General features: G+C 41.7%; 1 protein-coding gene and 1 pseudogene across 2 annotated transcripts in view; one reads left to right on the forward strand and one right to left on the reverse strand.

The window, feature by feature from the left end:
- PARN (poly(A)-specific ribonuclease) overlaps window positions 1-26,764 on the forward strand; it is a 166,664-nt gene that overhangs the window by 33,950 nt on the left and 105,950 nt on the right. For both annotated transcript variants that reach the window (XR_010751159.1, XM_066382573.1), the window contains exons 14-18: window positions 1,154-1,197; window positions 2,658-2,700; window positions 4,601-4,676; window positions 9,607-9,717; window positions 10,024-10,093. Coding sequence is in view for 1 of the 2 variants with exons in the window: in XM_066382573.1 (XP_066238670.1) it covers window positions 1,154-1,197; window positions 2,658-2,700; window positions 4,601-4,676; window positions 9,607-9,717; window positions 10,024-10,093 (344 nt within the window). In the remaining variant the exon portion in view is untranslated. The remainder of the gene's footprint in view (window positions 1-1,153; window positions 1,198-2,657; window positions 2,701-4,600; window positions 4,677-9,606; window positions 9,718-10,023; window positions 10,094-26,764) is intronic.
- LOC136402501 (large ribosomal subunit protein eL33 pseudogene) lies at window positions 13,441-13,769 on the reverse strand (annotated as a pseudogene).

Below are 26,764 nucleotides of genomic sequence, written 5' to 3' on the forward strand. Positions count from 1 at the left end.
TTAAATAATTTTCCTAGGCCTACTACGATGATGAATTTGTGTGATAGAGTTGTTACTGAAAGTTTTCTACATATAATAAAAGCCTTTAGCCCTGGCCAGGTGGTTCAGTGGTAGAGTGTCAGCCTGGAGTGTGGATGTCCCAGGTTCGATTCCTGGTCAGGGCATACAGGAGAAGCACCGATCTGCTTCTCTACCCCTACCCCTCTCACTCCTTTCTCTTGCTTTCTCTTTCCTTCCTGCAGCCAAGGCTCTATTGGAGCGAGTTGGCCCCGGGTGCTGAGGATGGCTCCATGACCTCCACCTCAGGTGCTCAGAAGAACTTGGTTGCTGAGCAATGGAGCAAGCCCAGATGGGCAGAGCATCTCCCCCTACTGGGCTTGCCAGGTGGATCCCGGTCAGGGTACATGCAGGAGTCTGTCTCTCTGCCTGTCCTCCTCTCACTGAATAAAAAACTTTTTTCCCCTCCAAGTTAAGCCATAAAATACTTAAATTCATCTGTTTTGGTTATGTAGAGGTTTTATATCAAGTGATATGATTCCCAATCTGTGAGGAAGTTGTGAAGATTTTTATTTTATTTTATTTTTTTCATTTTTTTGAAGCTGGAAACGGGGAGAGACAGTCAGACAGACTCCCGCATGCGCCCGACCGGGATCCACCCGGCACGCCCACCATGGGGCGACGCTCTGCCCACCAGGGGGCGATGCTCTGCCCATCCTGGGCGTCGCCATATTGCGACCAGAGCCACTCTAGCGCCTGGGGCAGAGGCCACAGAGCCATCCCCAGCGCCCGGGCCATCTTTGCTCCAATGGAGCCTTGGCTGCGGGAGGGGAAGAGAGAGACAGAGAGGAAAGTGCGGTGGAGGGGTGGAGAAGCAAATGGGCGCTTCTCCTGTGTGCCCTGGCCGGGAATCGAACCCGGGTCCTCCGCACGCTAGGCCGACGCTCTACCGCTGAGCCAACCGGCCAGGGCCGGAAGTTGTGAAGATTTTTAAAAAGTTATTAATTAGAATTGAGTCTGACAGTTTAGCTTTAAAGGTCCTATGTGAGGTATACCAGTTTGTGAAGAGGCCTGTGGAACTGGAAATATTTATGTCTGTTTTTAATACTCTGAGTGTATTAGTGAAATTGTAACAAGTCATTTTCTTGTTTTTTAGGACTTAGATGAATTTAAGGAGATGACAATATGTGTTTTTCCCAGGTAAGCTTCCTTTCAGGATTTGTCTTTCATTTAAAATAGTTATTATGGTATACATAATTCAACTAGGTATATAGTAATTTATTGAAACCATTAGATTACAGTTACAATGCAGTTCATAAAAGCTGGCAAATGGTTTAAAAGCTCCAAGTTTCTGCTTTATAATTAATGATTGGTTTTTTTGTTATTCCATTAACGTCAGAATTTGAACTGAGAGTGAAAATAGCAGCTCCTTTTTTCTCTTCTCATGTCTTAATATCTGAAGAACTAGTGAAGTTTTTTTGAATTGGCTCCTGTCTTTCCTGTATGTCAGTGTTTTTCAACTGCTGATCTGCAGACCAGTCTGCCAGAATATTGTTTCAGTCTGTAGAAGAGTTAACCACCTTGCAGTTGTATGAAGATTGTAGACCCAATGATGTTAGTCAAATTTGCTTATGCTCAGGGTGTTCTGTCTTAGTGGTCTCTGAAATAATTATCTTATTTTCATTGGTCCCCAAGTGTAAAGAGTTGAGAATCACTGCTGTATGTTGTATGTACTGGTCATAGTGAAGTGTCCAGTTGAGAATATTCAGTTGAATATTAGCTGTAGTTGAGTATATGTAGATATAATTGAATATATAGTTGGGTATAGTTGAATATATAGTTGGATATTGTTGAAATATCCAGTTGAGAGTATTCTGTAGTCAGTCAAAAATTGTCTAGCAAGAGCTTTTTGCTTCAACTTTAAGTCAGTGCCTTTACCAGTTAGTGGTTTTCACAGTTAATATTGCGTGTTCTGATAGGTCGCATGTCCTGTGTTTAATACATATTAGCCATGTGGAGCCTATGGAGCAAACCTCTGTATTTGAGGATCTGTTTGAAGAGGGACAGGCATGGCAGTGGAGCAGTTGTCTTATAGCCACAGTATTTCTGTACTATTATCTAAGTGTTCACATTTATGTAAAAATAAACAATTTTCATATTAGTGTCTCTCTGTCTCTTTTTTGTGTTCCAGTCTCTGAGACGGAGTAGTAAGAAATAACTATAGTAGGATGAACCTACCAAATCCATATTTCAACCCTTCAAGACTTTATAGTGTACAAACCTGGGTAGTAGTGGTAGATGGTAATGACTTGGCATTGTTAGACCTGCAGCAGTATTTAAACCATGTAAAATGATACGAAGTTATTTGACTTCCCCTTGAGATTGATGTAGCCCACACCCTTGCAGGGAACAAGCAAATCCAGAACTTGTGCTCTGTGTATGGCAGAGTGGACTCTCCCACAGCCTCTTCATGAAGTCCCTGATTGAGAGGACCAAGTTCCCAATCTAACCTATCAGTGATGTCAGCACCAGGCTCACAGTGGCTAATGTGCTTAATTCCCCTGTCCATTTTTAAGATAATGGGCTATTCATTTGAGTAAAATACATTTTGTCCAAAATACACATTTTGTTTACCTTATAAAAACTTCTTTTGTTTTCAGACTCTTAGATACTAAATTGATGGCCAGCACACAGCCTTTTAAGGTATTTAAAAATTTTGAATTATCTGTGATAAAGCTATATTTGAAATTTTTAGAATTGCTACTAATAGCTTTAGAATTATGGTCTAATTAAATGTCATTTTAAAATCTATCCCCCCCCCCAGCCCTGGCCGGTTGGCTCAATGGTAGAGCGTCGGCCTGGCGTGCAGGGGTCCCGGGTTCGATTCCCGGCCAGGGCACACAGGGGAAGCGCCCATCTGCTTCTCCACCCGTCCCCCTCTCCTTCCTCTCTGTCTCTCTCTTCCCCTCCCGCAGCCAAGGCTCCATTGGAGCAAAGATGGCCTGGGCGCTGGGGATGGCTCCTTGGCCTCTGCCCCAGGCGCTAGAGTGGCTCTGGTCGCGACAGAGCGATGCCCTGGAGGGGCAGAGCATCGCCCCCTGGTGGGCAGAGTGTCGCCCCCCGGTGGGCGTGTCGGGTGGATCCCGGTCGGGCGCATGCGGGAGTCTGTCTGACTGTCTCTTCCCGTTTCTAGCTTCAGGAAAAAAAAAAAAAAAATCTATCCCCCCCCCTAAAAAAAAGAACAAAAAGAAAATTAGAAAAAGACTAGAAATAAATATATCAAAATGTGACTAGTAGTTGTCTTTTTTTTTCTTTTTTTTTGTATATGTTTTTAACATTAAAATATATAATGTGTTTTTGAATAGGTTACACATGCACACAATTCTTCCTTTATTTTTCTTATTTTATATATTTTTCTTTTCCTTCTCCTTTCCTTCCTCTTTTCTCTTTTCTTTTCTTTTCTTTCTTTTGAGGAGAGGAGGCAGACAGACTCTGCATGCACTCTGACTGAGATCCACCCAGCAAGCCACCACAGGGCGATGCTCTGCCCATCTGAGCTGTTGCTCTGTTGCTCAGTAACCAAGCTCTTCTTAGCACTTGAGGCGAGGCTATGGAGCCAATCCTCAGCACTTGGGGCCAATTTGCTCCAATTGAGCCATGGCTGCAGGAGGAGAAGAGAGAGAGAGGGAGAGGGAGAGAGAGAGAGAGAGGGAGGGAGAGGGAGAGGGAGGAAGAGAAAGAAAAGCGAGAGGGGGAGTGGTGGAGAGGCAGATGAGTGATTCTCCTGTGTGCCCTGATCAGGAATCGAACCTGGGATGTCTACATGCTGGGCTGACACTCTACCACTGAGCCAACCGGCCAGGACCATTATTTTATATATTTTCTAATCAAGAAAATTCAGATAAAGGTATAGTAATTTGGTACTTTGTCAAGTGGCTTTATACAGCTGAGTGAAATGAATGTCAGCACAGTGTCAGAACAAGTATAGCTTTCTTGCCCAACGTCTGTAGATATATATATATATATTTTTTTCTGAAGCTGGAAACGGGAAGAGACAGTCAGACAGACTCCCGCATGCGCCCAACCGGGATCCACCCGGCACGCCCACCAGGGGTGAAGCTCTGCCCACCAGGGGGCGATGCTCTGCCCCTCCGGGGCGTCGCTCTGCCACGACCAGAGCCACTCTAGCGCCTGGGGCAGAGGCCAAGGAGCCATCCTCAGTGCCCGGCCCATCTTTGCTCCAATGGAGCCTTGGCTGCGGGTGGGGAAGAGAGAGACAGAGAGGAAGGGGGGGTGGAGAAGCAAATGGGCGCTTCTTCTATGTGCCCTGGCCGGGAATCGAACCCGGGTCCCCCGCACGCCAGGCCCGACGCTCTACCGCTGAGCCAACCGGCCAGGGCCCCTCTGTAGATATTTAGCACATCTGTACATATCTTTCATGTGGCTAAACCTTTCATATGGTGAAAATTAAATTTCAACTTTTTTCACATTGAATAAATGATGACTCCTATGTATCTTTAAAGACCACAAGGGGGCAGTGTCTCATAGTATATGTTGCACAGAGATGATGAAGGCTTATAATTCTCTGCTTACTGATTTGCAGGATATCATTAACAACACATCCCTTGCAGAATTGGAAAAGCGGTTAAAAGAAACGCCTTTCAACCCTTCTAAAGTTGGTAAGAATGTAAAATGAAAATAACCAAGTTTTTGTGATAATTATATTGATGTATATTGTAAAAGAAAGGTGAAACTACTCTAGAAACTACATTGCACATTTACTGATTTTGGCTAAATTAACTTGCTATGCCCCGAGTCGAATTAGTGTTTTCTGAATAAAAGTGGTCTTCTAATCCTACATCTATTCTATGTGCATGGAATTGGGTTGCCTGTTCTTTGAGAAGTTGAGCAATTAAATTTTCAGGACTTTTATTTCCTAATGCTTGAAATTCTCCCAAAACTTAATGTGTCCTTTCTGTGGTGCATTGTTTAAGCGGAGACAAAGAGTTGGTGATTAATTCAGGGCTAGAATGCAAATACGTATTTTGTCTCAGAAAAGCCCAAAGTTTAAAGATGAGAAAGGAGAAGTCCTTTCCACCTCTTCCTCCTTCAGAGGTGGCTTTTGCATGGAATAGCAACAGTGAAGGAAATTAGAAGTAGGGAGGGATGTTTCTCAGGGAAGAGATGTTTTGTTATGCCTGGCCGTGGCCCCTACCCAGGTAGTTGGTGAACCTTCCAGGTATTACTTCCTTGGTTCCTGTTTGCCTAATTGTGCTGCTTATACCGTAATTAGCCTTCTATTAATGGTAGTCTGCAAAATTCTGAAGACATAGATAATAGGACTAAGGGTGCAGAAATTGACAATGTCAGGTAGTAAAGTAACGAAGAATACAGTTATTTGCTTCCCTTTCTGGGTAATAGTCCAAAAGAGGAATTAAGGAAAAGGGAAGGGAAGGGGGGAGAAACCCTATTGTTTTCTATAACAGTATAACGGAAATCATTAATTTTGTAAATCTGTTTCAGCTAGTGGTAGAGTTTATTATTTAGTTGGCTATTAATTATATTTTTTGAAGCCTGAAGTCTTGATATTTAATACTTAAGAGGTTAAAGAATTTTTGTTGTGTAACTAAAAATAGTTGTAGCTGTTATTAAAAGGATTTTTTATTGATTGATTGATTTTAAAGAGACAGAGTAGTGGGAAGAAAGAGAAAGAGAAAAAGAGAAGCATTCATTTGTTGTTCCACTTAGTTGTACATTCATTTGTTGCTTCCCATATGTGCCCTGACCTGGGATCATTGAACCTGCAACCTTGGTCTTTCCGGACTGTGCTCTAACCAACTGGCTAGGACTAGTTGTAGCCTTTTCATTGATAATTTCCCTTTACGCTTTGATTCTGTTGCAGCCTGTTTGATACTCATTTCCAGAGTGGTTCTAGGAAATAATTATATGAGTTACAGTTTTATTATATTATTTCCATATGATATTCTGGTATCATAGAGAATTTACTCTAAAGCAGGTAGGTTTTTCTTCTCAGATGTTATCTTCTCAGCATCTGTGTATCTCCATGTGACAAAAGAATCATATTATAGAATGGTCTCTTATATGAAGTGGCCCCAAGTGCTGCTCAGAAAGTTATGATATGTTTTTGGAATTAGTTGTGTTTTCATCTTTAAATCTATAAGCTTGCCTGACCTGTGGTGGCGCAGTGGATAAAGTGTTGACCTGGAAATGCTGAGGTCGCCGGTTCGAAACCCTGGGCTTGCCTGGTCAAGGCACATATGGGAGTTGATGCTTCCAGCTCCTCCCCCCTTCTGTCTCTCCTCTGTCTCTCCCTCTCTTCTCTAAAATGAATAAAAAAAAAAAAAGAAATTAAAAAAATAAAATAAATCTATAAGCTTGGCAACATGGTTGAGGACAATATTGAATTGAACTGTCAACATTGATTTTAGTCTTGTTTTGGGGAGGATTACCTGGGGTATTGATAAATAATAATTAGTAAGCATTTACCTTGTACCAAACACTAAGTAAGAGCTTTAGTTACATTAGCTTTTTTGATCTTCACCAAAAAAGGGAGAGGTTTTATTATCATCTTCATTTACCAGAATGGAAGACTAGTAGTAAAGTGACCTGCCTAAGATCATATAGCAAAAAAGTGGTGAGCAGAGACTCAAACTTAAACACAGGAAGACTCCAGAGTCCATGCTAATCATTACTCTGAAATTCCTGTTGTGTCCTGATGCTACAGTTATCTGTAACTCAAAACCATAAAACTCCTAGAAGAAAACATAGGCAGTAAAATCTCAGACATTTCTCTTTGCAGCATTTTTTCTGATATATCTCCTCAGACAAGGAAACAAAAGAAAAAATAAACAACTAGTACTATATCAAACTAGAAAGTTTTTCCACAGCAAAGGAAACCATCAACAAAACAAAATGACCACCCACTGAGTGGGAGAACATATTTGCCAGTGATACACATGATACAGGGATAATATCCAAAGTTTATAAAGAACTCATATAACTCAACACTAAAAAACAATCCAGGCCCTGGCCGGTTGGCTCAGTGGTAGAGCGTCGGCCTGGCGTGCAGGAGTTCTGGGTTCGATTCCTGGCCAGGGCGCACAGGAGTGCCCATCTGCTTCTCCACCCCTCCCACTCTCCTTCCTCTCTGTCTCTCTCTTCCCCTCCCGCAGCCAGGGCTCCATTGGAGCAGAGTTGGCCTGGGCGCTGAGGATGGCTCTATGACCTCTGCCTCAGGCACTAGAATGGCTCTGGATGCAACAGAGCGATGCTCCAGATGGGCAGAGCATCACCCCCTGGTGGGCATGCCAGGTGGATCCCTGTCAGGCGCATGCGGGAGCCTGTCTGACTGTCTCCCTGTTTCCAACTTCAGAAAAACACACACACACACACACACACACACACACACACACTGACACAAACAAAAAAACAACAACAATCCAATTAAAAAATGGGCAAAGGATCTGAATAGACATTTCTCCAAAGAAGACATACAGATGGCCAGTATACGTTTGAAATGATGCTCAATGTCACTAATCATCAGAGAAATAAAAATGAAAACACAATGAGCCTAGCTGGATAGCTCAGCTGGTTAGAGCAGTGGTCCCCAACCCCCTGGCCCGCAGACTGGTACCGGTCCGTAGAGAAAGAATAAGTAACTTACATTATTTCCGTTTTATTTATATTTAAGTCTGAATGATGTTTTATTTTTTAAAAATGACTAGATTCCCTCTGTTACATCCATCTAAGACTCACTCTTGACACTTGTCTCGGTCACGTGATACATTTATCCGTCCCACCCTAAAGGCCGGTCCGTGAAAATATTTTCTGACATTAAACCGGTCTGTGGCCCAAAAAAGGTTGGGGACCACTGGGTTAGTAGAGCATTGTCCCAAGGTTCAAAAGTTGACGATTTGATCCCCGGTCAGGGCACAAGCATGACGAACAGATCAGTGTTCCTGCCTGCCTGTTTGTCTGTCTCTCCCCGTTCCTCTCTCTCTAAAATCAATAAATTAAAAGCAACAACAAAAAGAACGGCGGTATGAAATAAACACGTTTTGGCAAGGATGTGGAGAAAAGGGAACCCTTATGCACTGTTGGTAGGAATGCAGATTGGTACAGTCACAATAGAAAATAGTGTGGAGGGTCCTCAAAAAATTAAAAATGGAATTGCCTTATAACCCAGTGATTTTACTTGTAGGAAAATATATCCAAAGAAACCCAAAATACTAATTCAAAAGTACACACTTTTATATTTAATTAATTTAATTATTAAGTAAATATTTAAATAATACATTGCTGATATTATTTAAAATAACCATGATATGGAAGCAGCCCATGTGCCCACCAGTAAACTAGTGGATAAAAAAGCTATGGTACCAAAATGTGATATAATATTATGCAGCCATAAAAAACCAGTGAAATTAAAAAAAAAACAAAACAGTGAAATTTTATCATTTGTGAGAGAATAGATGGACCTGGGGGTGTTATGCTAGGTAAATAAGTCAGAGAAAGACAAGTACTATATGATTTTCACTTAATATGTGGAATCTAAAGAATAATAGAAATGAACAAACAAAACAGAAACAGACTCACAGATACAGAACAGACCGATGGTTGCCAGAGGGGTGAGGCATGGGGGACTGGGAGAAAAAGGTGAGGGGATGAAGAAGTACAAGTTGGTAGTACAAAATAGTCTTGGGAATGTAAAGTGCAGCATAAGGAATAGTCAATAATATTGTAACAGCTATGTATGGTGCCAGGTGGTACTGGAAATATCAGGGGGAACACTTTGTAAAATATATGATCATTAATCGCTGTCATGTACATCTGAAACTAATATAAAATAATGTCACTGTAAACTGTAACTGAAAAATTAAAAAGAAATAGCTTTTTTTTTTTTTTTTTTTTTTTTATTCATTTTAGAGAGGAGAGAGAGGGAGAGAGAGAGACAGAGAGAGGAGAGAGAGACAGGGGGGAGGAGCTGGAAGCATCAACTCCCATATGTGCCTTGACCAGGCAAGCCCAGGGTTTTGAACCGGCGACCTCAGCATTTCCAGGTCGACACTATATCCACTGCGCCACCACAGGTCAGGCCAGAAATAGCTTTTTTAATGCTTAAGATATTTTGGCCCTGGCCGGTTGGTGCAGTGGATAGAGCATTGGCCTGGCATATGGATGACCCGGGTTTGATTCCCGGTCAGGGCACACAAGAGAAGTGACCATCTGCTTCTTTCCCTACTCCCTCTCCCCCTTTTTTCCCTCTTCTCCTGCAGCCAGGGGCTCAATTGGCTTGAAGGTTGGCCTTGAAGGCTGAGAATAGCTTGGTTGGTCTGAGTGCATCAGCCTCAGGCACTGGGAGTAACTGGGTTGATTCAGCATCAGACCCAGATAGGGGTTGCCGGGTGGATCCCTGCATGCGGGAGTCTGTCTCACTATCTCCTGTCCTCTCATTTAAAAAAAAGAAAAAAAAAGTTATTTCTATAGCACATACTAAATACAGTTTGGATTTGGTCGGGCAATATATACACTTAACAGTCTTCATGATTTGTGATGTCCTTGGGAAAACTGTTTTTTTTTTCTCTTTAGAAAGTGCAGAAGGTTTTCCAAGTTATGACACAGCTTCCGAACAGCTCCACGAGGCAGGCTATGATGCTTATATCACAGGACTGTGTTTCATCTCCATGACAAACTACCTAGGTATTCACTGTACATGTTTCTGTCAAAAACAGTGGTCTAGAGTGAATTTTATCTGTCTACTACTTTCCTGGGATCTACTCACCCAGTTAGAAGTGGGAGGGGTTGGAGTCAGAGGAAGTTGGGGTGGAGCAGATGGAGAGTACACAGGGAGGAACCACTGACTTTGTACCTGTGTTACGGTTTTGGCCCATTTGAGTACCTTTTCCTCTTGCTGACCCAAACTGTTGACTTAAATATATTTTTGCCTGAACTTTCAAGCTTTGTCTGCTTGACTGCATATAATACTCTGCTTCTTTTCTTTATTAGGTTCTTTTCTTAGTCCTCCAAAAATTCATGTGTCTTCCAGATCAAAACTCATTGAACCTTTTATTAACAAGTAAGTAATCAGTGGGTTCCCAGGCCCATGTTCTCTCACTGTGGCATAGCCTAGTATCTGGACTGGCCGTTAGGGAGGATTAGAAGAGAAGTGCATTTTTAGATGAAATATTTCTCACTCTAGTGACTGAGATGTTTTTTGAAAGTAGAAATTGACCTTTGGGAAATAATTTATTAAATATTAGCTAAAAAAAAGAAGGAAAGAAAACACTGCCAGTGATACTGCATCTCTTTTAAGACAAAGAACTGGTGATTTTGTAGTTTAATTACTAAAAGGGAGACTTTTTGTATATACACAGTTAGACCTGATTTACCCCTAACAAACTTTACATGTGAGATTATTATTTAAGTTGTATTGTTATCTGATTAAATATTGTTTCTAAGAAGATACTGGTTATACAAATATTTGTTTAAGGTAATCTGTGGAGCTTTGATTGTCATTGCATCCTGAAGCCTCATCTGAATAGATCCAATGAAGTACAGGCTTGCTATGTACCTTCATTGTTGGAAGAAGTCAGTGTGATTTAAGGAGAAATCTAAAAGTTCAGAACATTTTCAAAGAATTTCAAGGTTATTATTTCCAAGTGCGGTTTGTGCTTTCCTGGCACAGTTGTGAGACTAAAGTTATAGATGTACTTCTCAAGCAGGCCACAGTTGGCTCTATGCCACAGCCCTAAGCCTTCATCTCTACTTCAGCTCTCTTAACAGGGTTGGTTCTGGGAGATTCTGGGTGAGCCAGAGAGAACAAGGCAGCCTACAGCTATCACCACCACTGGGAGAAAATTATTTTGGTGTTGGGTTGGTTACATCATTTCCTCACATTCTCTGTAGCAGTTTACAATTCTGTCAGTACTGTTTCCTTAGGATGTCTGTATTAATACTAGTATCACAGTGCTTGTGCTTAGGTGACATACTGCAGAGATCGATGTTAATTCCAAACATCTAGATTGCTATAGGTTCAGAATTTGTGTAGTTTCAAGGAATTTTATGCTGTGGCTTCTTATTTTTTAATCTTTGTTTTTTTCAATGGAAGTTCAGAAATACGTATATGTGTTTGATTTTCCAGGCATCTTTCAAAGTGGACTGGGTAACAAGGGGTGGTGTATATTAGAAATTAATAAACAAGGTGTGGTGAAATTTTCTGTATGGGAAGTTAATTCTGCTAACAATTGAGTTTTTTGTCTATCCATATCTTTTGAGTGCAACAGGATGTTTTTTTTGTTTTTTGGTGTTTTTTTTTTACAGAGACAGAGTTAGAGAGAGGGATAGATAGGGACAGACAGATAGATGAGAAGCATCAATCATTAGTTTTTCGTTGTGTGTTGCAACACCTTAGTTGTCCATTGATTGCTTTCTCATATGTGCCTTGACCGCGGGCTTTCAGCAGACCGAGTAACCCCTTGCTCGAGCCAGTGACCTTGGGTCCAAGCTGGTGAGCTTTTGCTCAAACCAGATGAGCCCTTGCCCAGGGTTCTCTGCATCCCAGTCCGACGCTCTATCCACTGCGCCACCGCCTGGTCAGGCGAGTGCAACAGGATTTTGTTAGTTCTTTCCTGTTATTTCAGGGCCAGGACTTAGCTTTGTAAATCTTTGAAAAGGCAGCTTTATGTCATAGACCATGGAACCTACAGGTGACACTAAATAATTGTTTGGATCATGGTCATTCCTTACATTTTTTTTCATTCCTTACATTTTTATGACGTACGTTCATAGTTCAACAATATTTTTCAATTGGGAGATGTTTACTTCTTGTAAATATGTAAAACTATGGTCCTATTCTCCGGGAATTCAACTCCTTATAAAGTCAGGTGATAAACGCAAACTGGATTACATACAAGAGCACCTACTTTATAGTAATCTGTGTGACCAACATGAAGAGCACTCAAATAAGCTTTGATCAAAAAGCTTCGCTAAGACTTTATGTATTTGCAATTCACTTTACTATTGCTGTCTGCAAGACCATTACTCAGAAGGACTGGATGGTAAATACAAGCTTCATTTTAAATTAGGACGTGTGTCTATTCAGATTTTTTCCCCTGAAACTTAATTATATACCAAAAATAGTTAAGGATTTAGGAATTCTCCTGTGATAGTGCACTGAACATTCTTGCCTAATTTGATTTTGCTCTATTTTCCCTAGCTATAAAAGAAGAATTTTTTTCATTTTTGAAGGGAAAAAACTTATAGGAGGATTTGAACTGTAAAATAAGAACTGTTTTTATTATTTTATATTGGAGTAGCTTGGTTAAATAGAGTGTGTCCGTAAAGTCATGGTGCACTTTTGACCAGTCACAGGAAGGCAACAAAAGACGATAGAAATGTGAAATCTGCACGAAATAAAAGGAAAACTCTCCCAGTTTCATACCTATTCAGTGCAGTTCGATGTGGGCTCACACAGAGTTTTTAGGGCTCCTTAGGTAGCTATCTTGTATAGCCTCTACAGCCTCGTCACTGACTGATGGCCTACCAGAACGGGGTTTCTCCACCAAACTGCCGGTTTCCTTCAACTGCTTATCCCACCGAGTAATGTTATTCCTATGTGGTGGCGCTTCGTTATAAACGCGCCAATATTCACGTTGCACTTTGGTCACAGATTCGAATTTAGCGAGCCACAGAACACACTGAACTTTCCTCTGCACCGTCCACATCTTGACTGGCATGGCCATGGGCTGCTCCGCTGTATACACGGTATTACGTCATTATCTGCGCATGCGCACATGCTGCCACACCATCTACAGAAACTGGGAGGGTTTTCCTTTTTTTTTTTTTTTTTTTTTTTCATTTTTCTGAAGCTGGAAACAGGGAGAGACAGTCAGACAGACTCCCGCATGCGCCCGACCGGGATCCACCCGGCACGCCCACCATGGGGCGGCGCTCTGCCCACCAGGGGGCGATGCTCTGCCCATCCTGGGCGTCGCCATATTGCGACCAGAGCCACTCTAGCGCCTGGGGCAGAGGCCACAGAGCCATCCCCAGCGCCCGGGCCATCCTTGCTCCAATGGAGCCTTGGCTGCGGGAGGGGAAGAGAGAGACAGAGAGGAAAGTGCGGCGGAGGGGTGGAGAAGCAAATGGGCGCTTCTCCTGTGTGCCCTGGCCGGGAATCGAACCCGGGTCCTCCGCACGCTAGGCCGACGCTCTACCGCTGAGCCAACCGGCCAGGGCGAGGGTTTTCCTTTTATTTGGTGCAGATTTCACATTTCTATCGTCTTTTGTTGCTTTCCTGTGACTGGTCAAAAGTGCACCATGACTTTACGGACACACTGTACAGTCATCCACTTCTTTCTTTTTCTTTTTATCCTTTTTTTTTTTTAAAAAACATCCATTTTATTTATTTATTTTTCAGTAAGTTTAAATCCTTGAGGGATACAGCATCACATAGATTCTGTGTCCAGTGATGTTAGCAGGAAAGGGTGCCTTGGAATTTGACAGGAACCATCTATTGTTGCTATAGCACGAATTACCTTTCTCCAGATGAGTTTGGTTTTGTTCGGTTTGCCACCAGGAGTCACTGTGTTCTTTGCCTTGTAAACATAAGCGCATCTTTTGCTTCAGTAGAATTCAATTTCATTTCGAGTATAAACACCTTCATTTTTAAGAAGAGTTTTGTGCTTCCTCTGGTTCTGGAGACCCTACTTATATCTGGCAAAAATGACCTTGGACCACAGCCTTCCAGACATATTTGTCATTGAAGTCCTGTTCCCAGCAGACTCCACAGCCTCCAAGATGGTGGAAAAAGTCAATCATCCATTCTTAACTCACTTAGAAAGTGGGAAAAGCAGTTGCTTCTTTTGACATAGCTTCGTGTTAATATTGACCTCATTCTTACTTAAATGAAGGTTTGATTTATGACATTTTTTCAATATTACCCTTAAAAACATCCAACCTTTACCATAAACATCTCAAATGGTTGATTTTAGAAAAATTTGTTAATATTTCTGAGGGTTTAGATGTTTTGGCACAAGGCTTTTCTCAGTGTACCTTGACCAAATATGTATAGTCCTAACATAAATTTGAAAGGACATTAAACTGCTCACTGTGATAGTGCACAATAAGAATAAAATAACATTTTATTCTGCTATCACCAGATTTATGTTTAAAAAGTAAACCTTTAGGGAAAGTAACTACCTATTTCCACATTATCCTAAATTAGCATTTGACTGCATTAGGTATCTTTGGGAGCTTCATTGAATTAACTATTGAGAAGATACCAACACAGCTGGTGTTTGAGCAGTCTACAGAGACTGAGAGACTACAAGGTGTGTTCTGAGCCATATCTGTCTACAAGAATATTCCATGACGGTTTTGCATGGTGCCCATTTTGTCTCTTTCATGGTCTGGGCACCTCCCATATTTCTCCTTACTTTGTTGGAGTCAGAATGAAAATCATAAGAGAGTTGAACGATGGAAATAAGGATCAGACCACTGCTAATGACAGGTTGTGTGGAATGTGCTCTTCGTCTGTACTGTAGGCTCTGGTCAGGAAATGATTTACGTTCTTTTATAACTGTGGTCAGTTTTAATCAATGCATAACTTAGAGAAGATCCTTTGGTTATACCCTTTTAGGCTGGGAAGAGCTAAAAATACTTCATGCCTTTTACTGTTTTTGCATCAAAGAGAGCACAAAATCCCACTTTTGCCTTATGTTTTATTAACAGTCATCTTTTTCTGCAAGACACTTGGAACACTCTTACAGAATACCTTTTATGAAGGTTTTTTGGGAAGGTTATTTTCCATTTACCTCCATTCCTCGCCCCCCCACTTTAAAGAGAGAGAGCAAGGGTAGTGGTGGAAAGGAGCAAGGAAGCCTCAGCTCCCATATGTGCCTAAACTGGGCAACCCCAGGGTTTCAAACCAGCAATCTCAGTGTTCCCGGTCGACACCTGATCCATTGCGCCACCACTGGTCAGGCACCTCAGTTCTTAGAGAAAGGAAATGACCAAGTCTCGATTTTTGGCTATTCTCTGTAAGTAATGGAGTTAAAAAGAGAGACTTGTCTGAAATTTATTGTGCAATATAGTATGGCCACCTTGTCCTTAACACAGTATTCTGAATCTGAACAGGATTCCTCTAGAAAGCGAGGTCATTTTGCGACAACCCTCCCATATGTTCTTTCTAAGCTGAAGGTAAGGAGTGATAGACTCTTGGACAAATTGTTTCTCCTTTGCAAAATGGGGCTAACACTGTTCATCTCCCACTGAAGTTATAAAGATTGCATGCATGAAATGCAAAAGGCCTTCAGTAGTTCTTAGAACTTGGTAGGTTCCTGGTACAGGGGTCCTCGGGTTATGACACAGTTCTGTTCCTATGACAGTGACATAACCTGAATTTTGGTATAAGTCAAAACACACCCTAGCCTAACACAAACGGAACACTTGCGCTTTTAACAGTCCAAATGGTGTAGGTAGGTAAGCATACTGGAGGATGCCAACTCCCTCACTCATAAGCTGCGCTACTGCGTATTCTTCCAGTGTGTGAAACCAAGCTAGTTCGCCAATGTAGTCCATAAGTACAACACTAATGGCGTAAGCCGAAACACGTCTCAGTTTTTTTGTTTTTATGTGAGTGTCATAAACCCGAAATGTCGAATGTCGAGACAGTCATAACCTAAGGACCCCTGTATATAATTTTTCTTGCTTAAAGTATAAGAATTTAACATTCTTTTTTTTTTTTTTTTTTTTTTTTTTTCATTTTTCTGAAGCTGGAAACAGGGAGAGACAGTCAGACAGACTCCCGCGTGCGCCCGACCGGGATCCACCCGGCACGCCCACCATGGGGCGACGCTCTGCCCACCAGGGGGCGATGCTCTGCCCATCCTGGGCGTCGCCATGTTGCGACCAGAGCCACTCTAGCGCCTGAGGCAGAGGCCACAGAGCCATCCCCAGCGCCCGGGCCATCTTTGCTCCAGTGGAGCCTTGGCTGCGGGAGGGGAAGAGAGAGACAGAGAGGAAAGCACGGCGGAGGTGTGGAGAAGCAAATGGGCGCTTCTCCTGTGTGCCCTGGCCGGGAATCGAACCCGGGTCCTCCGCACGCTAGGCCGACGCTCTACCGCTGAGCCAACCGGCCAGGGCCAAGAATTTAACATTCTAAGAGATTCAGAAAAGTATGTGTGGTAACATAATGTGTTTTATGGTTTTGGTTCAGTGATGCAGAAGAAAATTTGTTATCACATGGATATAAAATGGGAATACAGTGGCAGCAAATATGAAGTGTTCGCTTTTGCTGTACCTACCTTTTAGTGTTTGCTTATAAAAAAATCAGATGATACAGTGAGTTAGATTGGTACATAGTGGGAGGAAGATTGCTTTGATTTGGCCCTGGCTGGATAGCTTGATTGGTTATAATGTCATCCCAATATGCAAAGGTTGCAGGTTCGAACCCCGGTTAGGGCACATACGGGAACAGAGTGATGTTTCTGATTTTTTTTTTTTTTTTTTTTTTTTTTACAGAGACAGAGGGAGAGAGAGAGAGAGAGAGGGATAGATAGGGACAGACAGGAACGGAGAGAGATGAGAACCATCAATCATCAGTTTTTCATTGTGACACCTTAGTTCATTGATTGATTTCTCATATGTGCCTTGACCGCGGGCCTTCAGCAGACCGAGTAACCCCTTGCTTGAGGTAGCGACCTTGAGCTCAAGCTGGTAAGCTTTGCTCAAACCAGATGAGCCCGCGCCCAAGCTGGCGACCTCGGGGTCTCAAACCTGGGTCCTGGGCAGCCCAGTCCAACGCTCTATCCACTGCGCTGCCGCCTGGTCAGGCTGTTTCTGACTCTTGATCTTTTCCTCCCTCCTTCTCTTCCTTCTTCCCTCTCCCTCCCTCTCTTTCCCTTCTTTATTCCTTCCTTTCCTCTCTCTCTCTAAAATCAATAAATACATATTTTTTTTAATTAAAAAAAGATTACTTTGATTTGGAGCATTTTTAAAATTTAAAAAAATGTTTTTCCATTGATTTGCGGGGGAGGGAGTAAGAGAGAAGCATCAACTTACTGTTCCACTTAGTTGTTCCATTTAGTTGTGCACTCATTGATTGCTTCTCACGTGTGCCTTGACTGGTGGGTTGAATCAGTGACCTTGGTGCACTGGTATGATGCTTTATCCATTGAGCCACCTGGCTAGGGCATAAAGTTTTGTTAGTCAAGTGAATACAACAATTTATGGAAGGTAGTATATATTTAAAATAATATTTAATGTTTATTTTTATTGATTTTTTGAGGGTAGGGAGAGGAGAGAGAGAGAGAGAGAGATATGTATAATCTGTTTCTGTATGTGCCCTTACCGAGGATCAAAATCAGCAACCTCTGTGATTCGAGACAGTGCTCTAACCAACAGAGTTATCCAGCCAAGGCATCAATAAATAGGAAGGTGGTATATATATGATATATATACAGTATATAGTAACTACCATACTTACAGAGAGAGTAGGTACCTTTTTGGTGCCTAAAATAAAGCACACCACTGTTTCTCGCCTTTCTCCATGGAGAGCAATCATGTGCTGGCAACAAGTTGTTTTTGTGACGTGCGTGTGCTTCATGCATATTTAACATCAGAGAGATTTTAAACTGAAGGCTACAGGAAAACAAAAGACTGAAGATCAGGGCTGTACAGTCATTCCTTAGTGTCCACGGGGAATTGATTCTAGGACCCCTGAAGTTACCAAAATCCACAAATGCTCAAGTCCCCTATATAAAAATGGTGTAGTATTTGCATATAACCTACACACATTCTCCCTTACACTTTCTCTCTAGGTTACTTATGATAGCTAGTACAATGTAAATTCTGTGTAAATAGTTGTTAGATTGTATTGTTTAGAGAATAATGAAAATAAAATAAAAAGTCTGTACAGTAGGCCTGACCACTTAGTACATGTCAGCAACAATGTGACATATTTTCTATTTGGGATGGTTGAATATGCAAGGGACCAACTGCACCTTCTTTCTTCCCAGCCCTTTCACTGATAATGGACACAGCAACTCGAACTTGCCTCGTTTATTATCCACTTGCTATTCATGCTTTGCTGTGTTGTATGTCAGGTCACATACCAGGTCAGTAGCCGGTTGTCGGTAGGCCACATGTTTGGAAGTACAGATCCGCTTGTCTCTCAGGAACGTGGTGCTTGATCACCTGCAAGGTGGCTCTCACTGGACCATTTCTCGTCCTGCCTGCCCCTTAAGGAGCAGAAGGTGCTGGGATAATAAGAGGGAGGGGCTAATCTGTTCTGATTTCCAGTGTTCACTGTTTTCATTGTCCTGGGTGATGGATGGAATATGTCTTCACTGGGATACTCTTCAGGTCAGGTATCTGAACAGTTAGTTCATTGTATTAACTATTATACTAATCCTCCTCACCCCAGTGGGACTTCCACTTCCCAGTGTGAACAGGAGCTATAGCAGTTTGTACTATTGATAAGACATAGCTGAGAGTGCCACAGCACTTAGCATAATTGGTTTCCATTTGTATTTAAAGTTTAAAAACTTTGATTAATTCATTCAATAGAATTGCTTTACTTCTGGCCATTGTATAGTATGGAGCAGTGTGGCTGAGGGATCAGGTGCTTGGATTTGAATCCCAGCCCTACTCCTTACACCTGTGCAATCTTGGGCATGTTACTTACCCTGTCTGTGCCTCAGCTTCCTCATCTGTAAGTGAGAATATTAGTGCCCATTTGCTGGGTGTTGTGAGGGTGAAATGGGGGAATGTATGTAAAATGCACAGTGCCTGACAGATGTATCTCAGCTTGTCACTGTTGAGGGGACATTTAAACTTTGAATATGTGCTTTTCTAATCAGATACTGGGAGCAAATGGAGAACTTTTTTGCTTTTGTAGAAGATAACATATAATCGTACCTTTTGTACTGGACACACCCTATAAGGAGGACTTTGTAGTTAATTATAAACCTTGATCAGAAAAGGAAGGGAGGAGAGGAAAAGCCTGCTTGTAACTAAGTGGTGTTCAGGGAGAAGATTTGAGTGTGTTATCTTTTTTTGTCTGTTGTTTTACTTTTAGAGTCATATGGTTATTTCTTAGTGCTCTGTAACATTTTCAGTTGTAGATCTTTTTCCTTTTTATTGAATTTATTGGGGTGACACTGGTTAATAAAATGATACAGGTTTTAGGTACACAATTCTACAGTATACCGTCTGTACACTGTATTATATGTTCACCACTCCAAGTCAAGGCTCTGCCCATCACCTTTCATCTCATCTATACCCTCCTCATCCTCCCTGCCCCCAGCAGTCACCACTGCTGTTGTAGATTTTTATTGAGAGAAGAGAGTAAAGAAATAACATTAACTGCCTGACCTGTGGTGATGCAGTGGATGGAGTCGACCTGGAATACTGAGGTTGCCAGTTCTAGGGCCCAGTTGCCTGGTCAAGGCACATACAAAAAGCAACCACTGTGAGTCAGTGCTTCTCACTCCTCCTCACTCTTTCTCCCTCACTCCTCTCTCTAAAATCAATAAATTAAAATCTTAGAAAAAAAAGAAGAAAAGAAATAGCATTAAGTGATGCCATGAGAGCTGTTTCTTTTAAAAATTTTGACAACTTTATTGAGATAAAAATTCACATACTATAAAATTCACCCATTTGAAATATACAGTGGTTTTTGGTATAGGGTATTACTAATTTTTTAAAATTATGGTAAAATATATGTAACATAATTTGTCGTGTTAATTTTAAAAGTACAATTCAGTGGCATTAATTACATTCACTGTGCTGTGCAGCCATCAACACTATTTCCAGAATTTTTCCTTAACCCGAACAGAAACATCATAACCATCAAGCAGTAACTCTCTCATTTCTCCATCCCCTCAGTCCCTGGTAACCTCTAATCTACTTTTCTGTTTCTACAGATTTGTCCTTTAGGGAACTGTTTCTTTTTTTCTCCTTTTTTTTGTAAAATAATTTTTATTGATTTTACTGACGTCACGTCAGTTAATAAAGTTATGTATGTTTCAGGTGTACACTCTATAATATATAAATCTATATATAGAATTGTGTGTTTATCTTCCAAAGTCAATTCTCGTTCGGTCACCATTTATTTCTCCTTTACCCTCTTCTACCTTCCCCTACCCCCTTTATCTCTGGTAGTCACCATACTGTTGTCTGTGTCTAGGAGCTTTTTTTTTTTTTTAAAGTACTTTATTCCATTTTTTCTGAGGAAGGAGAGAGAGAGAGAGAGAGGAAAGGAGGGAGAGAAAGAGAGAGAAGGAGGAGGAGCAGGATGCATCAACTCCCATATGTGCCTTGACCAGGCAAGCCCAGGATTTCGAACCGGCGACCTGAGTGTTCCTGGTTGATGCTTTATCCCACTGCGCCACCTCAGGTCAGGCTAGGAGCTATTTTTTTTCTTGATCCTTTCACCTATTTCACCCAGCTATCTGACCCCCACTCCCGTGTGACAGCTGTCTGATGTCTGTATCTATGAATCTGTTTCTCTTTTGTTTATTTTGTTCGTTAGATTCTGCATTTAAGTGAAATTATATGATATTTGTCTTTTACTGGCTTACTTAACTTAGTCTACTCTCTAGGTCCATCCAAACTATCTCACAGGGTAAGGTTTCCTCTTTTTTTTTTGTGACAGAGACAGAGAATCAGAGAGAGGGACAAATAGGGACAGACAGACAAGAAGGGAGAGAGATGAGAAGCATCAGTTCTTCATTGCGACACCTTAGTTGTTTATTGATTGCTTTCTCATATGTGCCTTGACTGTGGAGCTACAGCAGACCAAGTGACCCCTTGCTCGAGCCAGTGACCATGGGCTCAAGCTGGTGAGCCTTGCTGAAACCCGATGAGCCCACACTCAAGCTGGGGACCTCGGAGTCTCAAACCTGAGTCCTCCACATCCCAGTGTGACGCTCTATCCGTTGTGCCACCGCCTGGTCAGGCACATTTCCTTCTTTTTTTAATGGCCAAGTAATACAGGTAGTATTCCATTGTGTAAATGTACCACAGCTTTTATAATTCACTTCTTCTCTACTGATGGGCACTTGGGCTGCTTCCAAATTTTGGCTAATGTAAATAGCACTTCAGTGAACATAAGGGTATATATATTCTTTTAAATTAATGTTTTAGGTTTTTTTAGATTTGTTCTAGATACTTCTGGAATCCTTGAGTCATAAGGCAGTTCCATTTTTAAATTTTTGAGGAACCTTCACACTGTTTTTAATAGTAACTGCACCAGTGTGTATTTGTACCAACAGTGCACCAGGATTTCTTTTCTCCACATACTCATCAGCACTTGTTGTTTGTTGATTTATTGATAGTCATTCTGACAGGTGTGACTTGATCTCATTGTGATCTTAATTTGCATTTCTCTGTTGATTGGTGACATTAAACATCTTTTCATATGTCTGTTGGCCATCTCTTGGTCCTCTTTGGAGAAGTATTTATTCAAACCCTTTGCCCAGTTTTAAAATTGGATTTTTTTGATGTTGAATGTATGAGTTTTTGTTTTTTTTACAATTTATTTAAGTGAGAGGAGGGGAGATAGAGAAACAAACTCCTGCATGCGCCCTGACCAGGATTTATCCAGTGACTCCCCCCCGCCCCCCATTTGGGGCTGCTGCTCTGCCCATCTGGGACCTATGTTTGAAACTGAGCTATTTTTAGTGCCTGAAGTGGAGGCTCCATGGAGTCATCCTCAGTTCCTGGGCCAGCGTGCTCAAATCAATCGTGCCATGGCTGTGGGAAAGAGAGAGAGAGACAGAGAGAGAAGAGGGGGAGGGGAGGTGAAGCCATTTGATCTAGGACTTGTGTTTGCTGGGAGTTTTTTGAGAACTGCTTCAATTTCATTAGTTGTAATTAATCTATACAGATTTTCTGAAACTTCCTGATTCATTTTAGAAAATTGTATGTTTATAAAAATTTAATCATTTCATCCAGATAGTTCAATTCTTTTTTTTTTTTTTTTTGTATTTTTTTTTTTTTCTCTGAAGCTGGAAACGGGGAGAGACAGTCAGACTCCTGCATGAGCCTGACCGGGATCCACCCGGCACGCCCACCAGGGGCGGACGCTCTGCCCACCAGGGGGTGATGCTCTGCCGCGACCAGAGCCACTCTAGCGCCTGGGGCAGAGGCCAAAGAGCCATCTCCAGCGCCCGGGCCATCTTTGCTCCAATGGAGCCTTGGCTGCGGGAGGGGAAGAGAGAGACAGAGAGGAAGGGGGGGGTGGAGAAGCAAATGGGCGCTTCTCCTATGTGCCCTGGCCGGGAATCGAACCCGGGTCCCCCGCACGCCAGGCCGACACTCTACCGCTGAGCCAACCGGCCAGGGCCGATAGTTCAATTCTTTAGCATTTAGTTGTTTGCAATATTTTCTTAACAATTCTTTGTATTTCTATAGTGTCAGTTGTTACTTCTCTTTCATTTCTAATATTATTTATTTGGGTTTTCTGGGTTTTTTTTTCTGAATTGGGTTAAAGGTTTGTCAATCCTTTTTTTTTTTTTTTTTTTTTTTTTTAGAGAGAGAGAAAGAGAGAGAGACAAGAAGGGAGAGAGATGAGAAGCATCAACTCGTAGTTGTGTCACTTTAGTTGTTCATTGGTTGCTTCTCATACGTGCCTTGACCAGGGACTCAAGCCAAGCCAGTGGCCCCTTGCTCAAGATAGTCACCTTGGGTTCAAGCCAGCGACCATGGAATTATGTTGATGAGATGATTTCACACTCAAGCGGTCAACTCTGCACTTAAGCTGGCGAGCCTTTGCTCAAGCTGGTGATCTTGGGGTCTTGAACCTGGGACCTCAGCATCCCAGGTTGAAGCTCTATCTCCTGTGCCACAATTGGTCAGGCAAAAGTTTGTCAATTTTGTTTATCCTTTCAAAAACCAGCTCTTCGTTGGACTGGGATGCAGAGGACCCAGGTTCGAGACCCCGAGGTCACCAGCTTGAGCGCGGGTTCATCTGGCTTGAGCAAAATTCCACCAGCTTGAACCCAAGGTCACTGGCTCCAGCAAGGGGTTACTCAGTCTGCTGAAGGCCCACGGTCAAGGCACGTATGAGAAAGCAATCAATGAACAACTAAGGTGTTGCAACGCGCAATGAAAAACTAATGATTGATGCTTCTCATCTCTCTCCGTTCCTGTCTGTCTGTTCATATCTATCCCTGTCTGTGACTCACTCTCTGTCTCTGTAAAAAATAAATTAATTAAAAAAAATTTCATCAAAAACCAGCTCTTGGTTTCATTGATTTTTTGTATTTTTTTTTTTTTTAGTCTCTGTGTCATTTATTACTGCTCTGATCTTTATTTCTTTTCTACTACTTAATTTGGGTTTTGTTTGTTCTTTTTCTAGTTCTTTTAGCTGTACAGTTAGATTGTTTATTTGATATTTTCCTTTATTTGATTTTTTCTTCTTGAGTTAGGCCTGTATTGCTATGAATTTCCCTCTTAAGAATGCTTTCACTGTGTCCCATGGATTTTGGGATGTTGTGTTCTCATTTTCATTTGTCTCTTTTGATTTCTTCCTTGATCTCATTGTTGACCTGTTTATTGTTTAGTAACATGTTATTTAGCCTCCATGTGTTTGTGTGATTTTCAGGTTTGTTTGGGTTTTTTTGTAATTGATTTGTGACTTCATACCATTGTGGTCAGAGAAGATGCTTGATATGACTTCAGTCATTGACTGCTTCTCATGCATGCCTTGACTTGGGGCTCCAGCTGAGCCAGTGACCCCTTGGTCAAGCCAGCGACCTTGGGCTTCAAGACAGTGACCATGGGATCATGTTGATAATCCTGTGCTCAAGCCAGTGACCCGTGCTCAGTACTGGATGAATCCAGTATTTTCTCTGTATTTTTTTTTAAGTGAGATGGGGGAGATAGACTCCTGCATGTGTTCTGACAGGGATTAACCCTGCATCCCTCATCCTGGGCCAATGCTTGAATCAGCTGAGCTATCCTCAGCACAGGAGGCCAATGCTCTGAACAGCCAAACTATCTTCATTGCCTGGAGCTGATGCTCAAACCAGTTAAGCCACTGGCTATAAGAGGGAAAGAGAGATAAAAAGGGAAAAGGAGGGAGGAAAAGGAGTGGGAGAGAAGCAGGTGGTCACTTTTCTTGTGCCTTGACCGGGAATCAAATCCAGGACTTCCATATACCAGGCCAATGCTCTATCCACTGCAAGGGCCAGTATACTCTGGCTTAATAATTTGGTAAGGTAAAAAAATAATCAACTTTTCTTTCTCATAGTAGAGCATTATATTAGTTTCCCAGGACTACTATTAGAAATCACCACATGCCTGACCTGTGGTGGCGCAGTGGATAAAGCATTGACCTGGAACACTGAGGTCACCGGTTCAAAACCCTGGGCTTGCCTGGTCAAGGCACCTATGGGAGTTGATGCTTTCTGCTCCTCCCCCTTCTCTCTCTCTCTCTCTCTCTTCTCTAAAATGAATAAATTAAAAAAAAAAAAAAGAAATCACCACAAACTTGTGCCTTAAAACAACAAAAATTTATTTTTTCATAGTTCTGGAGTCCAGAAATTTGAAACCAAGTATAGATAGGGCTGTGTTTCTCCCAGGGGTTCTGGAGAAGAATCTGTTCTTGCCTCTTCCAGCTTGTGGTAACTGGTTATGGCTACATCAGTCCAATGCCTGCTTCCAACACATTCTGTGTTGTGTCCTGTCTTTTTTATTTTTCTCTTATAAGGACACTTGTGATGGTACTTAGGGTCTAGCGCAGGGGTACCCAAATTTTTTACATGGGCCAGTTCACTGTCCCTCAGACTGTTGGAGGGCCAGACTATAAAAAAAATATGAACAAATCCCTGTGCACATTGCACATATCTTATTTTAAAGTAAAAAAACAAAACGAGAACAAATACAATATTTAAAATAAAGAACGAGTAAATTTAAATCAACAAACTGACCAGTATTTCAATGGGAACTATGCTCCTCTCACTGACCACCAATGAAAGAGGTGCCCCTTCTGGAAGTGGGGTGGAGGCCGGATAAATGGCCTCAGGGGGCCACATGCGGCCCGCGGGCCTTAGTTTTGGGACCCCTGGTCTAGCGTAATGTCCTCATCTGAAGACTCTTAACTTAGACTAAGACTCTTTTTTCCAAATAAAGCAGCGTTCACAGGTTCTGGGAATTAGAATGTGGATGTGCCTTTGGAGGCCACCATTCAGCCTACTATAAGTGAGTTAGTAGTAAAGTCAGCATTCTTAGGTATTCCTCACCTTGCTTTGGCCCTGACTTGAGCAAGTAGGCAATAGTTATTTACAAGACTAACATTTAATTTATGTGATTCAAGGGTTAGCAGTGTACTCTAAGAAATTTAGACTAGCTACTATATATCTTCTCCATTGAGCCTCTTCCACTCTTAAGAGTTTGTTACCTAGTTGTCATTTCTGACAACCCTCAGAAGTAGATAATAATGTCCTCATTTTAGAGCTAAGTCTAAATGTGGGGGGTCCTAGAAATGGCAGAGTCGAGGATAACCCAGTTCTGTCCTTGACTAAGAATGGTTTCTTCCCCCACAGTAGACAGTCTCTAAAAGAGACAATTCTATAATTGTACATTTTCTTAAGAGATAATGCTAGTATCTTTGAAAGATTTTTCTTTTAACCTGAGCAGTGGTTCTAAAAGGTGTTTACTTTGACCACTGGATTGTGTGGGACTGGTTTCCTCTGACATTTTACAATCTGTTGTTTTACAGGCCCTGCAGAAGTTGCCTCTGTATAACGCTTAATTTACCATTTTAATTTGATGCGGTTCATTTAATGGAGACTGTTCAAATGAGCTGCTGGTTTACTCTCTTTTTTTCTCCCTTTATTCCTCCTCTTCCCTTTTTTCTAGTGGTATAACTGTTTAAGAAAGGACATGAGTTGGCTTCAGGACAAATGTTGGGTAATGCTCTATTTTTCAAAACATCAAGTGACTAGATTGAAAATTGTATGTTTCCCCTCCTGAGTGAATTTAAAGTAACTGTTGGCACTGTAACTCCCTGCTAGCTAATGGTTGCCCTCTGATTTTACACAGGAGCTTTAGTGAGCAAAAGAAATTAGCTTATTTTGTGAGAGATGTCTGCATGCTTCTTACCCTGGGTGATAAAATTAGTTTTTTATAGCACATAAATATGTATAATGATGAGCCCTTGCATACAAGGTTCTTATGAAGTGCTTTTACTGCTGTGCCCTAAAGGAAATACCAAGACCACTTGCAGTACAGTAGGGCTGGCAGTCATTAAAGGATTCAATTTTCCTTTGGAAGACTTGGGACTTGGGGTGAGCTACTGCTTAATTCAGTGCTTCAGTTCTGTTGAGATTAGATTTACTCAACATATCTGTATACCCGTCGTTAGTGCTATGAGAGGAATGCAAATTTCTTTAAAAAAATTTTTTTTAGATAAAAGCCTTTTAGGAAGTATAGTTAAAGCAGATGAACAAATGTAAATTTTTACTTACTGAATGAAATACTGAGTTTCTAGGAGGAAGAATGAAGAATTTGAGGGCTTGAGCTTTTTCCTTTTTTGCGAGGGAAAGAGAATAGAATAAACACTGTTCTTTATTAAGATATCCTGTAACATTAGAAATCCTTCTAGATTATTCAGGTCTCTGTCTGTGTACAAATCTGACATTGCATAAAATAAGCCCATGTATTCAGACACCTCTGTGTCACTCAATCCAGAGAAGCACCCTTTTGGTAGTTTTTTTATGGTGATCATGGTGTGTGGGGG

Source organism: Saccopteryx leptura, chromosome 4, assembly GCF_036850995.1.
Source record: "Saccopteryx leptura isolate mSacLep1 chromosome 4, mSacLep1_pri_phased_curated, whole genome shotgun sequence".
NCBI classification, from domain to species: Eukaryota; Metazoa; Chordata; class Mammalia; order Chiroptera; family Emballonuridae; genus Saccopteryx; species Saccopteryx leptura.